The sequence below is a fragment of the Otolemur garnettii genome, unplaced genomic scaffold (assembly GCF_000181295.1).
Source record: "Otolemur garnettii isolate 467f Iridium unplaced genomic scaffold, OtoGar3 scaffold00005, whole genome shotgun sequence".
NCBI lineage: Eukaryota > Metazoa > Chordata > Mammalia > Primates > Galagidae > Otolemur > Otolemur garnettii.
Genome location: NW_003852400.1, coordinates 15,576,766 through 15,597,245, shown reverse-complemented (window position 1 = coordinate 15,597,245; position 20,480 = coordinate 15,576,766). Strand labels below are relative to the sequence as shown.

Sequence of the window (20,480 nt, the reverse complement as noted above, 5' to 3'; positions counted from 1 at the left end):
CAATCCCCATTAAAGCTCCGCTGTCATATTTTAAAGATCTTGAAAAAATAATACTGCATTTTATATGGAGTCAGAAAAAACCTCGAATAGCCAAGACATTACTCAGGAATAAAGCTGATATTGATACAGACTGAACTGTGAACATTCACAGAAAAATTTGTCTTATTCACCTATTGAATATCCTTGAAAGTGGATTTTGTACAAAAGAATCTTATAAGACACCAATTTACACCTATCAAGAAATTATAGGCTTGACGTCCGTAGCTCAGTAGTTAAGGTGCCAGCCACATATATTGGGGTTGGTGGGTTCGAACTGGCCTGGGCCTGCTAAACAATAATGACAACTACAACAAAAAAAACAGCTGGTCGTTGTGGCAGGTGCCTGTAGTCCCAGCTACTTGGGAGGCTGAGGCAGGAGAGTTGCATAAGCCCAAGAGTTTGAGGTTGCTGTGAGCTGTGAGGCCACAGCACTCTATCAAGGGCAATATAGTGAGACTCTGTCTCAAAAATAAATAAATAAATAAAAAGACCAACTGTAGCCATATTATGTGAAAGTAAATCTTTAAACTCAAGAAAATAATTTAATTCTAATCAAGTGGCCATAAGTTTTGACTGCTGCTCTAGCAGTACTGTTTTAATTAAGATCTCCTTAAAAGCATTAAAAACAATTGAAAAGTTTCTTTGCAAAATAAAAAGGATAAATCATTCTTATGTCAGGGAATTTTAAAGTCATAATTAAGATTGTTTCCTCAAACTGAAAAGTTTGAGAGTCTTTGTTTCCTTTAAATTATTACAAGTAAAATAAGTATGATCCATTCCAATTTAATTCTTCAAATGAAAGTATCTCTTTTTATAAAATAAAAACTTATTTCATAATTATTTTTTAAGACTTAAAAGCATTTAGATAAACTACCAAAATCACTTGCAAAAGAAAAATGAAATTACCTTCATTTTTTAGTTATAAAGAAATAACCAGACATCTGTATTGTTTGGCTCTTGGTATTTTTCTCCCTACTTAATGGAAGCAAAGCGTTACTGCCCTTCAGTGAGTGATGCCCCGTAGTACAAACCCACTTTACAATAACATAAAAGGAAGAAGAAATAATATGTGAATGTAAACATAATTCTTTTCATCAAGACATAAATGTTTAGGGCAGTGGTTCTCAACCTTCCTAATGCCCTTTAGGGCTCTTTAATACAGTTCCTATGGGTTGCAACCCACAGGTTGAGAACTGCTGGCTTAGAGAATATTAAATATTTTGTCCCTTAAAAAATGTTTTTACTTAAAAATAATCTTTTATATTTACTTAGTCTCAAAGTTACAAATTCATGTTAGTTATGAAAGGAACCACAGTAAATATATAGAAGAAAACAGCGCTTTAACCAAAATTTAAATTGATATCACCCAGAAAAGGCTAATAGACTTCAGGTGCTTCTGATGTTATATCCTGACGAGAGCATACTACTAATTATATTGTATTCTGCCCCCAAAGAATAAGCTCACGAGGAAAGAGCAAACAAATACAAGTTACGGGACATTCACCAAGATTACTAGCCTGTATTCTTCAGAAATACCAATGTCATGTAAGAAAAAGCCTGATGAACTAAGTTTAAAGTGACTGCAGAGATTGACAATCAAATGCAAAACATAATCCGGAACTGGGTTTGACACTAGAGAAACAACAGTTGCAATCAGGGACATTATTTGGATAACTGACAAAATAAAAATTATACTTATTATATAATATAATGATAGTTAAGATGAAATTATTGTATAAATTTAAATTCCTTAACTTGATAACTGAACTGTGGTTAAGTAAGAGAAGATCTTTTTTCTTTAGAAAGACACACTGAAGCTTTAAGGCACACAGGGAAGAGGTATGATATATGCAACCTCTTAGTGCTTTAAAATAACGTACTTACGGTGGGGAAAGGGAGAGAATAAGGCAAATGTGGCAAAGTGTTGAAAATTGGTGAATTCAGGAAAGGTCATATGGGAATTCTTTGCACTATCCTTATTATATTTCTGACAGTTTAAAATTATTTTAAAATAAAAATTAAAAAAATCATCCTTCCAGATTAAATATTAATGTGGCTCACAATACAGTTTCCTTCATAAAAAGAAAAAATCTTCCCACAAAAAACAAGTTGTTATACTAAACTGCGTCTATTGGTATTGTGGTAAAACCTGGTAACAGTTCACGTACCATGACTGAACTTCAAGTAGCAGTGGTCTAAAATACTGTCGTTTTTTTGCTACCCATCACTTAGTAACTAACTACTCTACAAATTATGCATACGTATACATTTAAAAGACACATACATTTAGAAGAATATATACCAAGTTATAACCAATTAACTCTGGGTCACACAATTGAAGGTGATTTTTATTTTCTTCTTTTATTTTCTAATGTTACTGTAATGAACATATACTTTTATAAGAAAAACAAAAGTAATCTTTTAAGAAGGGCTAAGTGAAAAAGAATTTAATAGCACTGTCAGATTTCTTGGAATTTGTATAGAATGTCAAAATACATCATTTTGTTTCAATGTTTACAAACTACTTAAATTTTGTAAAAGGATCTTACTTACAGCTGATCTTGAAGCTCCACAATTATATATTCTAATTGTTCCTTCTCCAATTTGTGGGCCAGATCAGAATCTTCAATCCTTTGTAGTAGTATTTTATTCTGAGAGACGGATTCAGATAGCTGGTTCTCTCGAAGTCGTAAGAGTTCTTCAAGATAACCCTGGAAATACAATATCACCAAGATACAGCAATTGAAACTTTTTAATATATACGTTGATGATAAACCCTGAGATTAAATGTTATTACCAGCCATATTGCAATGAAATAATTTCAATATATTACTGATTAGTAGGAAAAAATTGTTTTATCTGAATTGAAAATTTTAATACACATTCTACATTTCTTTTTTTTTTTTTTAAGAGACAGGGTCTTACTTTATCACCCTCGGTAGAGTGCCGTAGTGTCACAGCTCACAGCAACCTCCAACTCCTGGGCTTAGGGGATTCTTCACATTCTACATTATTTAAATCTTTTCTTTAATGTTGAGGAAATACATTTGTAATTTGACACAAAATTTAGTTAAAATATTATGATTTCTAAGTTCCACAACATTAATAAATATATGATTCCTACCTTCAAAATAAAAGACTTAATTACAAAATAGTCAATTAGAACTCTGCTTTGATGTTATTTTTCAAAAACATATTGATATTAATATTTTAGAGTTAACACATTAGGGTGAGGCAGTATAATGCTTTGGTTAGGCCTGCAGGCTTAGAGACCACCTAGTGTCATATACCATACTACTTCTCAGCTATGTATCTTTGGGTGAGTTCATCTCTCTCTGTGCCATGGTTTCATTATCTAAAAAAATGGGAACAATAAGAGTGCCTAGTTGGAAGAATTAAATGAGCCAATATAGAACAGTGTAAGTCCAGTGTCTGAAATGAATAATAGCTTTTACTATTAACAAATATCTAATAGATATGTGACTTCTTGGATTGATCTCTTATCCTTTTACTTATTTGCTATGTCTTTGTCCTTCCCTACTTTCTGGGAAACCTTAACAAACCCTGAAAACCTTTATGTGGTATTTTTTAATTCAGAAAATCATATATTTAATTTCAACAGTTCTTTCATATTTCCTGATTATTCCTTTCATATGGTATCCTATTCTTTTAGTTGTCATATACTTTCAGATTCTTCTAAGGATAGTAGTTAAAATAGGGTTTTTTCTGTTGTTGTTGTTTTTGCAGTTTTTTGGCCAGGGCTGGGTTTGAACCTGCCACCTCCAACATATGGGGCCGGTGCCCTACTCTTTTGAGCCACAGGTGCTGCCCTTTAAAACAGTTTTTAAATACTTTTTTATCCCACTACATATTATCCTATTCATGTGTCACCAACAAACTGTTATAGCTATTTTAGCTTGATAATACATGTTAATACTATCATCTTTTCTCAAGAGCTTCTTTTGTAGATTTTTTTCCCTGACAATTCTCAAACATTTGTTTTTATATTATTAAATCTCAAAAATTGTTAATTTTTACAAATGAAATATTTCATATATAAACCACTCAATATAAACTATATATGAATACTTATAAATATTAGTAGTTAAATAATACTCATATACCTACCACCTAGATTGATCACCAACACTTTAGGAGCCATTACAATGCCTTTCCTTATCACACCCTCTGCCTCCTCTGCAAAGGTAAAAATATCCTGAGATTTGTGTTTATCATCCCTGTGCATTTCTTCCTGGTTTTACCACAAATGAATATCAGCTTCAACAATATGTTGTTTCGTTTTACTGGTTTTTCCCTCTATTCTTTTGAAACTTGATGTTTCATCTACACTGATGAGACTAGAGTCCATTTGCTCCCAATGCTGCACAGTACTCCACTGCATGAATGCTGCAGCTTGTTCACTCTCCTGTCAGTGGCATTTGGATTATTTTTGTTTTTTCTTAACATAAACAATATTGCTATGAACACATGCAGTTATATATTCTGGTATACACATCCAAGAATCAGATTCTAGGAGGCAGGCCTAGCAGACTTTCAGAGTATAAAGGCCGTGTATATTTTGATATTTAGTAGATATTACCAATTATTCTTAATATTGTTTTAATGTTTTTTATACTTACCATATTCCTACCTGATATTATGTTCATATGACCTTTCATAAGGATCTTATTTATATGGATTCACTAAATTAATTTAAAAATATTCCTTCTTTTTCTTTCCTCAAGAACAGTTATTATAAGATTAGGGATCACTGACTGCCTTTGAATACAGTCAAGCATCACTTAACAAGAGGTATACGTTCTGAGAAATACATCATTAGGCAATTTCATCACTGTGTGAACATCATGCTTATGGTACAGCGTACTACAACATAGGTTATGTGGTATAGCGGATTTCTCCTAGGCTACAAAGCTGTTACGTTACTGCACTGAATGTTGTAGGCACCTGTAACATAGTGGCAAATATTTGTATATCTAAACATATCAAAACATAGAAAAGGCATAGTATAAATATAGTATACACCTGTGTAGGGCACTTACCATGAATGGACGTTGCAGGACTAACAGTTGCTGTGGGTGAGTCAGCGAGTGAGTGAATGTGAAGCCCTCCAAGGACATCACTGCGCACTTTCACACTTTATAAACATGTATACTTAAGCTACACTAAATTTTTTTTTTTTTTTGAGACAGTCTCACTTTGTTACCCTTGGTAGAGTGCTGTGGTGTCACAGCTCACAGTGCAACCTCCAGCTCTTGGGCTTAGGTGATTCTCCTGCCTCACCCTCCAAGTAGCTGGGACTACAGGCACCCACCACAACGCCTGGCTATTTTTTGTTGCAGTTTGGCCGGGGCCGGGTTTGATCCACCACCCTTGGTATATGGGGCCGGTGCCCTATCCACTGAGCCACAGGCACAGCCCAGGCTACACTAAATTTATATATATATAAAAACTTTATTAATAAATTAACCTTAGCTTGGAGATAGTAGATAGTTGGGTTGTATTTTTTTTCCATGCTGTGCCAAGAAATATATTAAACTTGTAGAAAGTGTCGTAGACCGAAGGTAAAGGGGTGAAAAAATATTCCACACAAATGAAAACAAAATCAAGAAGGAGTAGCTATTCTGATAAAACACCATCAAAAAAGACAAAGATGGTCATTATATAATGATAGGGGATAAATTCAACAAACAGATGGAATAATTATAAATATATATGCATCCAGACAGATCACTGAGGCACAAAATCAACATAGAAACACCAGATTTAAACAGGGTTCCAAAGCAAGTGGACCTAACAGACATTTGCAGAATATTTTACCCCCAAACTGCAGAATATACATTCTCATGAGCACATGAAACATTTTCCAAGATAGTTCCTAATATTATGCTACAGAAGAAGACTCAGCAAATAAAAAAAATTAAAAACATACCATGTATCTTCTCATACCACAGTAGACTAAAACTAGAAATCAACTCCAAATGAACTGTCAAAATTATGCTAATGCATGAAAATTAAGCAACCTGCTGCTGAACATTCTTCACATGAATGATAAAATCAATACGGAAATAAACTTTTTTAAATTGAGTGACACTGACAACACAAGTGTTCAAATCTCTGAGATACAGAAATCCAGGATGGCGGACAGGAAAAATGTTTAGCTCAGCTCTCCTGAAACAACAGGTGAGAGTGAGTGGACTAGATCATTTCCAGCATGGATTATTGGTGTAGAGTGGCAGCTCAGGGGTGCAGCGAGGTGGCAGATTGCTGGACTTGGAATGTAATCTGGAGCTGTGGAGACAGTCAGGAAATGTTTTGTGTTGTGGCTGCGGCAGCGACAGCAGCAACCAGCCCCACCACAGAGGATTGCAGTTCCCAGTTTGTGGGGAAACTAGGTATTGGGTGGAAAGATTGGTGAAGTGCGGACTCCCAGGCAGAATTAGGCAGCCAAAGTGGGGTGCCATCTGGTGCAACACCACCAAGGTTAAGCAGTGGGAGAGACACTCAGATGGGAAAGATCCCGGATAGGAAGTGGCCATTGTTTTGGAATTTGGGAGATAGAAGTTGCAGCAGGCACCTTTCCATGCAGGCCAAGAGTAGCAATTTGAATCTCACCCACAGACAGTCGTTCTACACTTGGACAGGCCCAGGATATCCTGCACTTCATGGGAACTGTTGCACTGAGAATCTGAGAAACCTACCTATGAAGATTTTTTGAGATTGGAGGAATCGGCATTTTGGCAGGGTCTAGGAGCCAAGCAGGTAATCAGGCAAACACCAAGAACAATCTAAGCAGGAAAACAGGTATAAGCCTGGGAACCACTCACAGCACACCTGGTGTCCAGAAAGTATATTGCAACATAAATATATTCTTACTAAAGTCGAATCCTATGGCATATACATAGACATGTTTATATATATATAAAAATATATATATATAATTTATAAATAATAAATTTTATTATAAATTAAACTTTATTAATTTATTACAAATTAAAATTTTATTATAAAGTATAAAAATAATTATTTAATTATATAAATAATTTTGTTGCCTTCTTCTCTTTGCTCATTCTTTTTTTTTTTCCATTTTTCTTTCTTATAGGAGTGTTAAATTTTTTAATTATTATCATTTTTTTCTCTGCTTCTCTCTTTTTTTTTTTTTTAGACAGTTTCACTTTGTCACCCTTGGTGGAGTGCTGTGGCATCTCAGCTCACAGCAACCTCTAACTCTCTTGGGCTGAGTGGTTCTCTTGCCTTAGCCTCTCAGGTGGATGGAGCTGTAGGCGCCCACAGTACCTGGCTATTTTTTGGTTGTGGTTGTCATTGTTGTTTGGAAGGCCCTGGGCTGGGTTTGAGCCCTCCAGCTCTGATGTATGTGGCTGGGGCCTTGGCCACTGGGCTATGAGTGCCAAGCCCTCCCCTTCCTTTTATGGTTGCTAACAGTGTTTACATCAGACTATTCGAGTTTTTTTCTTTGGTTGGTTTTTGTTTTTGATTGTGTGTTTGTGTGTTTTTTTGTTTGTTTGTCTGTGTTATTTCAATGTGCCTTGTGTTCTGCTAAATCCTAGGGTTGGCTATTTTCCCTAACTCCAATTTTTACATTAAACAAGAGCAAAGGGGAGGGGGGTATGATAGCCAACTGAAGCCAGCTTTCAACAGAAGCTCCTGTCCAGGGCGTGACATAACCACCAGAAAGAACCCAACAAAGCTGAAGGATGAGAGCTGAGCTGAGAGAAGAGACTGATAATTGCACATCTTCTCTGCTGAGGTAAGTTGCGACTCCAAGGAAACAAATTTCAGGTACAGAATCCACCCCAAAGAGGATGCATGTCCATCTCCTCCCACAAGAGAGTTGCTTACTTGCTTGCTGTGGGATCTATACTAGTGAGTGGTGAACTGAGGTCCTCTTCTCTTATCCCATGGGAGCAAGTTGCTGGAAGCTGGGAGTCCTTCTTCAGAGAGTCCATGCTGTGAGCCTGGGCATTCTCTTGTATGGCACGAAGGTTGAGCAAATATTTTCCCTGCCACTTTGAATTCCAAGTCTACCCTTCCCCTGGCCTGGTGGTCTAGAAGCTCAACCCCTACAGAAACCATACATTCACAGTTCTTTGTTAAGACTGGGCATTGCATGGTCAGAGGTAGTGCAGGTATGCTGTAACTGAATCGGGTAACAATGCAGAAAGGCACAGGGAGGAAAGTATCTGGCTTGGCTCTGAGAAAGTGCAACTCAGCAGCAGGTGGAGGCTTGCGTTTCTGCATGACGGGTGGAAGCTTGGGAACCGCTGAGGCACAGGAACCCGAGTAGAGGCACCTCCCACCTAGCAGCAGCATTAATAGATTAGTATCACCTGGGTCAAATTTCAGAGAGACCCCCCCTCCCCAATTCTGTGGACTGCCAGAAGGAGCTAGACTTCACATTGCAGGGATACCAGAGGAGCAGAGTGGCTGGGGCAGAGGAACGGTCTCTGAGGGTGAAAAATATTTGCTGCTTTGTTAACCTCTGGTTTAGAACAAGCTCGGGTGGAATGCTCCCCAGTTTCCATTGAGGACCCGAGGTAGTCTTCAAGTCCTCCAGCCAGCTGGTGGCAGAATGTGGTTGCCTATCTGACAAGGCACTAACTTCCCTGGCGCATTTGCACATTGGAGGGAACCGGGCCATAGCTACCAGTGCCTGGGTGTGACAGAGGTGTAAAGTAGGGAAGGAAACACCTAGCACCCTGGACTATTTTGCTGGGTGGGCCTTTCTGACTCCACAGAGCACCAGAGTGAGTTACACTTGAATTGCCAGTGGACACCCGCTACCTAGATGCTGAAGAACTTTTGAAATCTCTGACTTGATCAGTGTTTGTGCTGACCAGGACAATTGGTTTGGAACTCTTTTGACCTGGGCCAATCACCCAGGGGCCCACTAAGGTTCTACCCTGGTTGTGCTACTGTGGGAGTGTGGGATTCTCCTCTTCCAGTTGTCACCTGGAGGGGGTGGGGTGTCTTAGTTGCTTATATATCTCCATAGCTGTGATTTCAGCCCAAAGCCACTGATTCACTAAAATTAGGCAGAGACTAGCTAAATACAGGTCAGAGCCATCTAGCCCCATCACACCAAGTAGGTCCCCAGAGTTTCAGGCTGTAGTACTGAATGGGATCTTTGTAAAGCTTTAGGGGAAAAGTCTCAATAACCAGTCCCAGTTCTTTGGTAAAGGGCCAGTTAATTACAACTCCAGGAGTCCTCAATTCAATTTCAACTTACCAGTTTCTCTACCCAAATGGTGAAAAATAATCATGGGACGAAATCAATGGAAAAACTCTGGCAACATGAATAATCAGAGTAGATCAACTTCTCCAAGGAATGACAAAGGAGACATAACAGAAGATCCCATTCATAAACAAATGGCTGAGATTTCAGAAATCAAATTAAGAATTTGGATTGCAAATAAGATTAACAGAATGGAGGTAAAGTTGGAATTAGAAATTCAAGGAGCAATTAAAAAGTTGTCTAAAGCATTCAATGAATTCAAAGACAAAATTACCAAAAATTTTGACACATTGAGACAAGAACTTGCAGTCCTCAAAGATCTGAGGAAATACAGTATCCCTCAGTAACAGAATGGAGCAGGTAGAAGAAAGGCTCTCTGACACTGAACACAAAGCTTTTTGAATGCTCCCAAATGCTCAAAGAGGAAGAGAAGAGTGAGAGCAAAAATGGATCATTCCCTGAGAGAATTGTGGGACCACTCCAAAAGAACAAACATTTGCCTTATAGGAGCCCTGAAAAAGAAGAGGATGGTCCGAAAGGCACAAATACTCTACCCTAAGAGATAATTGAGGAGAACTTCCCAAGCATGGCAAGAGATACTGAAATTCAGATAGCAGACAGTTTCAGAATCCCAGCACAACTTAATCCAAATAAAGCATCTTCTACACACATTATAATTAACTTTACCAAAGTTTAATATGAAGGAGAAAAACCTGCAAGCAGCCAGATGTAAGAAAATTATAACCTACAAGGAGAAGAATATTAGAATGACTGCAGATCTCTCTACTGAAACTTTTCAAGCCAGAAGAGGATGGTCATCGACCTTCAATCTCCTAAAACAAACAACTTTCAGCCCAAGATCCTGTATCCAGCTAAACTGAGCTTCATTTATGATGGAGAAGTTAAATACCTTAATGACATACACAGACTGAAGAATTATGCCATAACCAAACCAGCTCATCATGTTATTCTCAGACCTATCCTCCATAATCACCAGCACAATGCTCTACCACTAAAGTAAACTTACTCTGAAATTCTTGACCAAAACCCAATTTCCACAGTGGTGAAAAGATTTAAAATGTCCACTGGACTTCTGAAAAACGTGACACCCAAAATATTATCAGGCTTATCAATATTCTCAATTAATGTGAATAGCTTAAATTGTCCTCTTAAGAGGCACAGGTTGGCTGGCTGGATATAAAAACTCAGGCCAGATATCTGCTGCATACAAGAATCTCATCTTAACCTTAAAGGATAAATATAGACTCAGGGTAAAGGGATGGACATCTGTAATCCAGGAAAACAGAAATCAGAAAAAAGCAGGGGTGACAATTTTATTTGCAGATACATTAGGTTTTCAACCAACAAAAGTAAGGAAAGACAAGGATGGTCACTTCATATTTGTTAAGGGAAACACTCAACATGATGAGATGTCAATTATTAACATTTATGCACCCAACCAGAATGCTCCTCAATTTATAAATGAGACCCTAACAGACATGAACAATTTATATCTTCCAATGCCATATAGTTAGAGATTTTAACACCCCTTTGGCAGTGTTGGATAGATCCTCCAATAAGAAAATAAGGAAAGAAATTTTGGACTTAAACTTTACCATACAATAATTTAATTTAACAGACATCTAAGAACATTTCATCCTAACAAAACTGAATACATATTCTTCTCATCAGCCCATGGAACATACTCCAAAACTGATCACATCACTTTAGGGCAAAAGTCTAAATTCAGCAAATTTAAAAGTATAGAAATTATTCCTTGTATTTTCTCTGATCATCATGCAACAAAAGTTGAACTCACCTATAACAGGTAACTGCATACTCATACAAAGACATGGAAACTAAATAACCTTATGCTGAATGATAGCTGGGTCATAGATGAGATTAAGAAGGAAATTGCCAAATTATTGGAACAAAGCAATAACAAAGACACGAATTATCAGAACCTGTGGGATACTGCAAAGGTAGTCCTAAGAGGAAAATTTATAATGTTGCAAGCCTTCCTCAAGAGAACGGAAAGAGGAAGTCAATAACTTAATGGAACATCTTAAGCAACTGGAACAGGAAGAATATTCCAATCCCAAAGAAATAACTAAAATTAGAGCAGAATTAAATGAAATCAAAAACAAAAGGATTATTCAAAAGATCAATGAATCAAAAAGTCAATTTTTTGAAAAATTCAACAAAATTGGTAAACCTTTGGCTAACCTAACCAAAAATAGAAAATTAAAGTCCCTAATTTCATCATTCAGAAATGACAAAGGCAACAGACACCTCAGAAATACAAAGAATCCTTAATGAATACTACAAAAAACTTTATTCTCAGAAATATGAAAATCTGAAAGAAATTGACCAATACTTGGAAGCACGCCAACTTCTTAGACTTACTCAGAAAGAATTGGAAATACTGAACAGACCTATACCAAGTACTGAAATAGAATCAACTATACGAAATCTCCCCAAAAAGAAGAGTCTGGGACCAGATGGCATCACATCAGAATTCTACTAAACCTTTAAAGAAGAACTAGTACCTACATTACTTAACCTTTTCCAAAACACTGAAAAAGAAGGAATAGTTCCCAACACATCCTATGAAGCAAATATCACCCTGATCTCCAAACCAGAAAAAGACCCAACAAGAAAATTATAGACCAATTATCTTTAATGAACACAGATGCAAAACTATTCAATAAGATCCTAGCAAACAGAATCCAGCAATATATCAAATAAATTATATACCATGACCAAGTGGGTTTTATCCCAGGGCCTCAAGGTTGGTTCAATATACGTAAATCTATAGATATAATTCATCACATAAACAAATTAAAAAAAAAAAGACCATATGATTCTCTCAACTGATGCAGAAAAAGCTTTTGACAATATCCAGCATCCCTTCGTGATCAGAACACTTAAGAAAATAGGTATAGAAGAAACTTTCTTAAACTGATAAAGGCCATCTATGGCAAACCCACAGCCAATGTCATATTGAATGGAGTAAAATTGAAAACATTTCCACTCAGATCAGGAACCAGGTAAGGCTGCCCATTATCTCCACTGCTTTTTAACACTGTAATGGAAGTCTTAGCTATCTCAATCTGACAAGAGAAGGTGACCAAGGGTATACAAGCAGGGTCAGAGGTGATCAAACTTTCACTCTTTGCAAATGATATGATTTTATGCCTGGAAAACCCCAGGGACTCAACTACAAAACTTTTAAAAGTGATCAAAGGATACAGTAGCATCTCCGGATACAAAATCAATACTCACAAATCAGTAGCTTTTATATATATCAATAGTTGTCTAGTTGAAAAAAACAGTCAAGGACTCTATTCCCCTTACAGTTGTACCAAAGAAGATGAAATATTTAGGAATTTACCTAACAAAGGACATGAAAGATCTCTATAAAGAGAATTATGAAACTCTAAGGAAAGAAATAACTGAAGATGTTAACAAATTGAAAAATATACTATGCTCGTGGCTGAGAAGAATCAACATTGTTAAAATGTCCATATTACCCAAAGCAATTTACAAATTTAATGCAATCCCTACTAAAGCACCACTGTCATACTTTAAAGATCTGGAAAAAATAGTACTTAATTTTATATGGAACCAGAAAAAACCTTGAATAGCCAAGACATTACTCAGAAATAAAAACAAATCAGGAGGAATCATGCTACCCTACTTCAGGCTATACTAAAAATCTATAGTGATCAAAACAGCATGGTACTGGCACAAAAACAGAGAGGTAGATGTATGGAACAGAACTGAGAACCAAGAGATGAGCCCAGACACTTATCATCATTTGATCTTTAATAAGCCCATCAAAAATATAAATAGATTCCCTATTTAACAAATGGTGCTGGGAGAACTGGCTGGCGACTTGTAGAAGACTGAAACTGGACCCACACCTTTCTCCTCTAACAAAAATTGACTTTCACTGGTTAAAGGACTTAAACTTAAGACATGAAACTATAAAAACTCTTGGAGAGAGTGCGGGGGAAACACTTGAAGAAATTGGCCTGGGAGAATATTTTATGAGGAGGACCCCATGGACAATTGAAGCAACACCAAAAATACATTACTGGGATCTGATCAAACTAAAAAGCTTCCACACAGACAAGAACACAGTAAGTAAAGCAAGCAGACAGCCCTCAGAATGGGAGAGGATATTTGCAGGTTATGCTTCTGACAAACGTTTGATAACCAGAATCCACAGAGAACTCAAACTTATTAATAAGAAAAGAACAAGTAATCCCATTTCATTGTGGGCAAGGGACTCGAACAGAAGATTCTCAGAAGATAGGCACATGGCCTACAGACACATGAAAAAATGCTCAGCATCTTTAATCATCAGAGAAATACAAATCAAAACCAGTTTGAGATATCATCTAACTCCAGTAAGAGTGGCTCATATAACAAAATCCCAACACTATAGATGCTGACGAGGATGTAGAGAAAAGGGAGCACTTCTGCACTGCTGGTGGGAGTGCAAGCTAAGATGTTCCTTTTGGAAAGAAGTATGGAGAATACTTAGGGATCTAAAAGTAGACCTGCTGTTTGATCCTGCAATTCCTCTACTAGGTGTATCCAAAAGACCAAAAATCACTTTATAACAAAGATATTTGCACCAGATTGTTCACTGCAGCTCAATTCATAATAGCCAAGTCATGGAAAAAGCCCATGTGCCCACTGACCCATGAATGGATTAATAAATTGTGGTATACGTATACCATGGAATATTATGCAGCCTTAAAAAAGATGGAGACTTTACTTCTTTTACGTTTACATGGATGGACCTGGAACATATCCTTTTTAGTAACGTATCTCAAGAATGGAACAAAAAATATCCCATGTACTCAGTACTGTTATAGAACCAATTTACAATCACACACTAAAGAATAGATCACAACTATGGCCCAAGATGAAGGAGAGAGGACAGGGGGATGGTAAGGGAGGGGGCAGGTCAGATTGAGGGAGGGTGAATGGTGGGATCACACCAAAGGTGCCTAATGCAAAGGTACATGTCGGATCTATTAGTATAGAATATAAATGTCTTAACACAATAACTAAGTAAACGAGATGAGGTATATATTAACCAGTGTTATGTAAGCATTCCTAATTCTATATGAAATCAGCACATTGTACCCTATAAATGCATTAATATATACATGACCTATGTGTTTATGATTTAAAAAAAACAAAAAAGAAAGAAATCTAGCACTAACAAGGAAATTTATAGTACTACATGCCTGTGTCAAAAAGACAGTTCATACACCAGGACTGAACTTTGAGTAGCAGTGGTCTTCTGTCTTCTTTTTGCTATCTGTTCCTAGGCTAGGCCTACACAGGGTCAGGATCATCAACATCACAGTGTTCCACCTCCAGATCTTATCCCAGAGGAAGGTCTTCATGGGTAATAACATGCACCTATCATTAACAATGCCTTCTTCTGGAAGACCTCCCGAAGGACCTGCCTGAGGCTGTTTTACAGTTAGCGTATTTTTAATAAGCATAAGTAGTACACTCTATAATTATATGTGCTATACATCTAGCAGCACAGTAGGTTTGTTTACAATAGAAACACAAGTAATGCATTGTGCTACATCACCACAGCTGCTGTGTCACTAGGCAGCAGGAATTTTTCAACTCCATTATAATCTCATGGGACCACTGTTCAGTTCGATGTTGACTGAAACATTGTTATATGGTGCATAACTATATGTAGTAGAGTTTACTACCAAAACTAGATGAGTTTTGGGGTAGGAGGTGAGATTTTAAACTGTTTATTCAATTTTTGAAATGGCTATAGGTCTATCAGCTTTCATCAGTATTTATAAAAACTCTTTTTATATAACTTTTCTAAGGTATTAACAAAAAGGTGTTAAATTATTCACTAATAATTATTGAGAGAATCTCTGGCACATTTATAATTATGCCATCTATACTCTTTTAATTCTTAAAATTGTCTATCTCTACCCTAATTTAAAAAAGAATAATAATGCTTGCTAGGATTTGTCTTTTTAATTAGCTTTTACAGATAATCAGCTTTGGGGATTGTTAATTCTGTTTCTTTGTTTTTTATTTCATCAGTATGTGTTCTTATCTTTATTATTTCCCTTCTTTTGAACTAGTTGGGTTGCTCCTTACCTGCTTCTTCGAACTTGTCTCTTAATTTTCATTCCTGCTTTTCTAGGTACTTCCACAGGCACTGCACACGTTGCAATGGACAACTGCTGATATGCATTGTTTTCATTTTTATTTATTTTTATGTATGTCCTCATTTCTTTTATACTTTGGTATTTGAGGGCATTTGTGGCCTACTGTGCTCCATAAAAACTGGTACAGTTGTTCCATGAGTGCTTGAAAGGAATATATATTATGATTGTTAGCATTTAATGTATTTTAGATCAAGTAAACTGTGTAATTCAAGTTCACTATATCCTTACTAATTTTTTGTCCATTAAATCTATCAGTTATTCTGAAAGATTTTGAAATTTCCTACTATAATTGTGGATTTATCAATTTCTCCAGGAAATATTATTAACTTTTGTTTCATATTTTCATGGTAATTTTGTCAAATATATATATAAATTCACATTCATACATTCTTGATGAATTGTTTCTTTTTTCTCAAAAAAGCAAGTCTTTGGTCTTAATGCTTTTTTGCATTAACGAACATCCATGTTTAAAGGTACTGAGACAGAATCCTTTGCCTAGTATACTTACCCTCCTAATTCAAAATTTTTTTGTCATTATATTGTATATGTCTCCTTATCAAGAGCATATAGCTAAATTTCATAATTTTTTAAAATAAATCTAACAGTTTGTTAACTGGCAAGTATACATCATTTACTTTTATGGTGCTATTGACTCTTTTGGTTATATTTAGATTTTTTGGTATCTTTTTACAATCTTTCTTTTTTCTTATTTATTTTCTTCCATTGTATTGATCAAGTGTTCCTTATTTCTTTTGTTTTCCTCTACTAAAGGGTGTCTCAAAGGTTGCCATACATAGGAAATTTAACAAACTTATTATATTTTATCTTTTTAATATTTATGTATCAACATATAGAGAAATATTTTGTAAAATTTTCTAATGAATATTTTTTAAGTAAAGGTACATTTAGTTACAATTTCCCACTTCCCCTATGTATGTACATATGGTGATCTTTGGGATACCCTTTAGATTAGAAGTTAAACATTCTACTTTTATTCTTTTAGTTGCCACTCCTAAATGTTAACTTTTGAAGAAGGTATACTCATTAAAAAATGTCTCCATCTTTGTTCATTATAATACAAAAAACTCAAAAAACTTTAGCTTTGATCATCCTCATTACTCTTTCTGATATTGTTAGCCAGTGTTTGAGTTCTGCTTTGCTTTCATACTCCTTCCTAGTGGTGGCCTCTAGCCTGCTTGTATAGGCTTTCAAGAGCGCATGGCTAAATTTTCAGAAATTTAAGTCAGTTTGTCAAGCATTGCTATTAATAAAAATTAAATTATATAAACTTACAATTAAGTAAATTATGTTTATTTATTTATTTTTTATTTTTGCAGTTTTTGGCCGGGGCCATGTTTGAACCCACCACCTCCAGTATATGGAGCTGGTGCCCTACTCCTTGAGCCACAGGCACCGCCCAGTAAATTATATTTAAAACAAAGGTAATAACTACTCAAAAATCATTACTTACTAATTATTTTATCATATTTTACTATCATCTATGCTCTTACTATTATTTACATCTATCTAGAAGAAATATTATGTAATGATGTTCTACCATGCAACTCTTCTAACTCTTGCATTCAGTGATGTCTCACTGGGAGTGTAAATTGGCCAGGATGGGAGTATTTACCCCACAGAAACTGGCAAATATAATCAGGTCTTCTCTACATCTCCTTTGCTAGAGCCAGCTAAACATAATCTAGTACACAATTGTTACCCCATACTGGATTTTTGCTGCTTCATGTATTCAAGGTTCATTTATCAATTTCTTGGCTTATTCTGATATTTTTCATCTTACTCCTGCCTTCCAGGTCCAGTTTCTATCTTGAATGGTAGTGGGTCTGTATCTGTGGTTCTCTTGTTTGTACTGAAACACAATTACCTAAGTTAAGGGTTATGCTCTCACTGACACCCCTGGGGCCTACACTAACATTTGATTTATGCACTGATTCTTGGTTTCAGGTCCTTCTATGTTTCTGATCCCTAGTGAGTTCCTTTCCTTTGAGAGGGCAGCTCTGCATGAAACTTTCCAAAAATAGTGTTCTACTTTGCATTTTCTGATTTTTGCAATGGAAGGGTATTCAAATTATTTTACTTTCACTTCTTGCTGGACCCAGAAATCTCTTCTTTAATAGGGTATAAATTTTTTCTTCATATGGATTATGCAAATTTTTATAGCTATTACAATTGGAATATTTTCATTGTATTTTCTGAGCAGTAGCTGTATGTAGGAAATCCATTCGTATTTGTAAATTTACTTTATAATCATTTTCCCCAGTGTATTTTTTATTGTTCTACTATTTCTATTACTAATTCCATTGGGTTTTCCTTATACATATATACCATTCTAAATAATGATGCGTTTAAAGGAAGGGGAAAAGGGAAAAATATGTAATATAGTAAAAAGTAAGGGTTACAAACTCCTCAAGATAATAGAGTTTGTTTTCTTTCTGTTATATACTCTACCTAGAATGGTGATTAATAAACAAGAGTGATAAAATATCGAATTGCAACAAAATCCCCAGAGACTTATAAGTGCATAGGCAATCACTGCAATCTCATAAACCAATAATCTTTCAAACAGTTAATCATAGGACATAAAATCGCAAATACATGAATAAAGAATAATAGTTATTTTTATATTAAAACTTAAAATTAGAAAAAGTTTAACAATCAAAAGCCTCTGCTAAAACTGAAGAGGACAACAGGTTCAGAAGTACCAGTCACTGCTAAGCGTTTCCTACTAAGAAGAAGAAGAAGGGAAGTAGCAATGGAGAAATAATTTTTTTTAGGCCAGTAACAGTGGCATGTGCCTGTAATCCTAGCACTTTGAGAGGCTGAGGTGGGAGGATCACTTGAGGACAGGAGTTCAAGACCAGCCTGAGGAATAGTGAGATGCCATCTCTACCAAAAAGAAACTTTTTTTTTTTAATTACCTGGGTCTGGTGACATAGGGCTATGGTCCCAGCTACTCAGGTGGCTGAGGTAGGAATATCACTTGAGCCCAGGAGTTTGCTATCCTGGGCAACAGAGAGTGTCCCTATCTCAAAAAATAAATAAATAAAAAATAAGATACAGAATTTTTTTTTTTTTTTTTTTTTTTTCTTTTTTTGGCTGGGGCTGGGTTTGAACCTACCACCTCCAGTATATGGGGCTGGCACCCTACTCTTTTGACCCACAGGTGCTGCCCCAAAACAATGATTTTTTAAAAACTCATTTAGTCGATAAAGTAGAAGGGAAGAGGAGAGAGAGGGGTGGGGAGGGGGATATGGGAGAAGGGAAGGTATTCTGGGGGACCTCACCTAATGTGCATGATGCAATGGTACATTCCAAAACTATTAAGAAATGAGTATAATTGTGATGGATGTGTTACTTGGTTCAATGTAAACATTTCACATTGTATATCGAAGCAGTACCCTGAACCCCATAAATGCATCAATGTACAAAGTTATGATTTAATAAAAAATAATTATAAAAAATAAATAAACAATAAAACTCATTTAAAAAATCTTTTGTGGGGGGTGGCATCTCTGGCTCAAAGGAGTAGAGTGCTGGCCCCATATACTGGAGGTGGCAGGTTCAAACCCAGCCCTGGCCAAAAACTGCAAAAACAAACAAAAAAAAATCTTTTGGCAGTGATAGTTCAAAGGCAGTAAGTAGAATCAAATTAAGAGATTTTTAACCACTGATAAATACCTTCTGTTCCAGGGTAAGCTGATACTTCTGTTTAACTCTCTTACACTTGTTGAACCAGCTGTTCTCGTCCATGATGAAGGGAGGCCCGACACTCTCTGGAGTACTGCTTTCACTGCTACTGCTTCCCAAAGTCCTCAGCTCCTCCTCATCACTGCTAATGCTATCAGAACTGGGAAGATCAAAATTTTAAAAAGAAATAATGTTAATAATATACTCATATTTGATTCTTAAATACTTCTGTACTTGCAAACTACTGGGAACAAACTCCAAAATATTTAGTACTAAATATAGGATTACAATAATGATACTACAAAGATTTTAACATCCTGAAAAAAATGTCAAGCTAGCAATGGCTGCTGACTCCCTCTCACAAAACCACACTTAGAGATACTACAGAAGTTCAAGTGAGTTTATAAATCTAAGGAATTAATAGTAACACTGTGAGAATATCCAGAGGAGAGAGAAAAGATTCCCAGAGAAGAAAACCAGAAACTCTAGATAGGCTTAGAACAGTTAGCTAGATTCTTTTCACTGCACTAGGTGGATTACTGCCTGTCTAATCCCTACTGCAAGGCAGAAACAGCTCTACTAACTAATGCTAGTGGGGTATTGTGTGGAGTGAGCTGTGGACGGCAGGGCCCCCACAGCCTGGGAAGTGCTCAGGGAATGACCCTCAACCACTTCTTCTCCTTCAACAACATTCTCTCCACCTGCCAGAAGTCATGTAGCCCAGGCATACTTTCCTTGTTATTGGCAAGCACACAGTTTTTCCTCTTTAAGAATGATCTCTACCCCATGTGTTAAGATTTATGCAACCTTGTTAAGATACTGTATAAATAAAGCTGTTTCCATGGTTCAGGTGCTGGCTGCAGCCATCAGCTGCGTCAGTCCTCCTCACACCATCCTATCTCTCCTCTCCTGTCTTTGTTTTTGTATCTCTTGGTTTTATTTCTCCATTTCCCATTACTTCCATTCAGGTCAACTCTCCCTCCTGGGGCCCGGTCACGAGAGGGTATAACATTTAGTGCACTAAGTCAGCTCAGCTTTTACAAAAAGAAGACAACAGGTTCAGAAAAACCAGTCACTCCTAAGCATCTCCTTCTAAGGAGAAGAAGAGGCAGAATCAAGTGAGAGAATGTCATAATTCATATTTAAAATTCCTCATGACACAGGTATGGCAGACGAGCACAGAATGAGGTGAAAAAAAAAAAAAGAGAGGAGAAACTAAATGAAAA

At 36.3% G+C, this 20,480-nt stretch overlaps 1 protein-coding gene across 3 annotated transcripts in view; it reads right to left on the bottom strand.

Moving 5' to 3' along the window:
- Positions 1-20,480, bottom strand: part of RUNDC3B (RUN domain containing 3B) — a 138,339-nt gene that overhangs the window by 40,741 nt on the left and 77,118 nt on the right. For all 3 annotated transcript variants that reach the window (XM_012811643.2, XM_003782642.1, XM_012811636.2), the window contains 2 exons: positions 19,246-19,414; positions 2,593-2,750 (listed from right to left, as the gene is read on the bottom strand). In XM_012811643.2, coding sequence (XP_012667097.1) covers positions 2,593-2,750; positions 19,246-19,414 — 327 coding nt within the window. The remainder of the gene's footprint in view (positions 1-2,592; positions 2,751-19,245; positions 19,415-20,480) is intronic.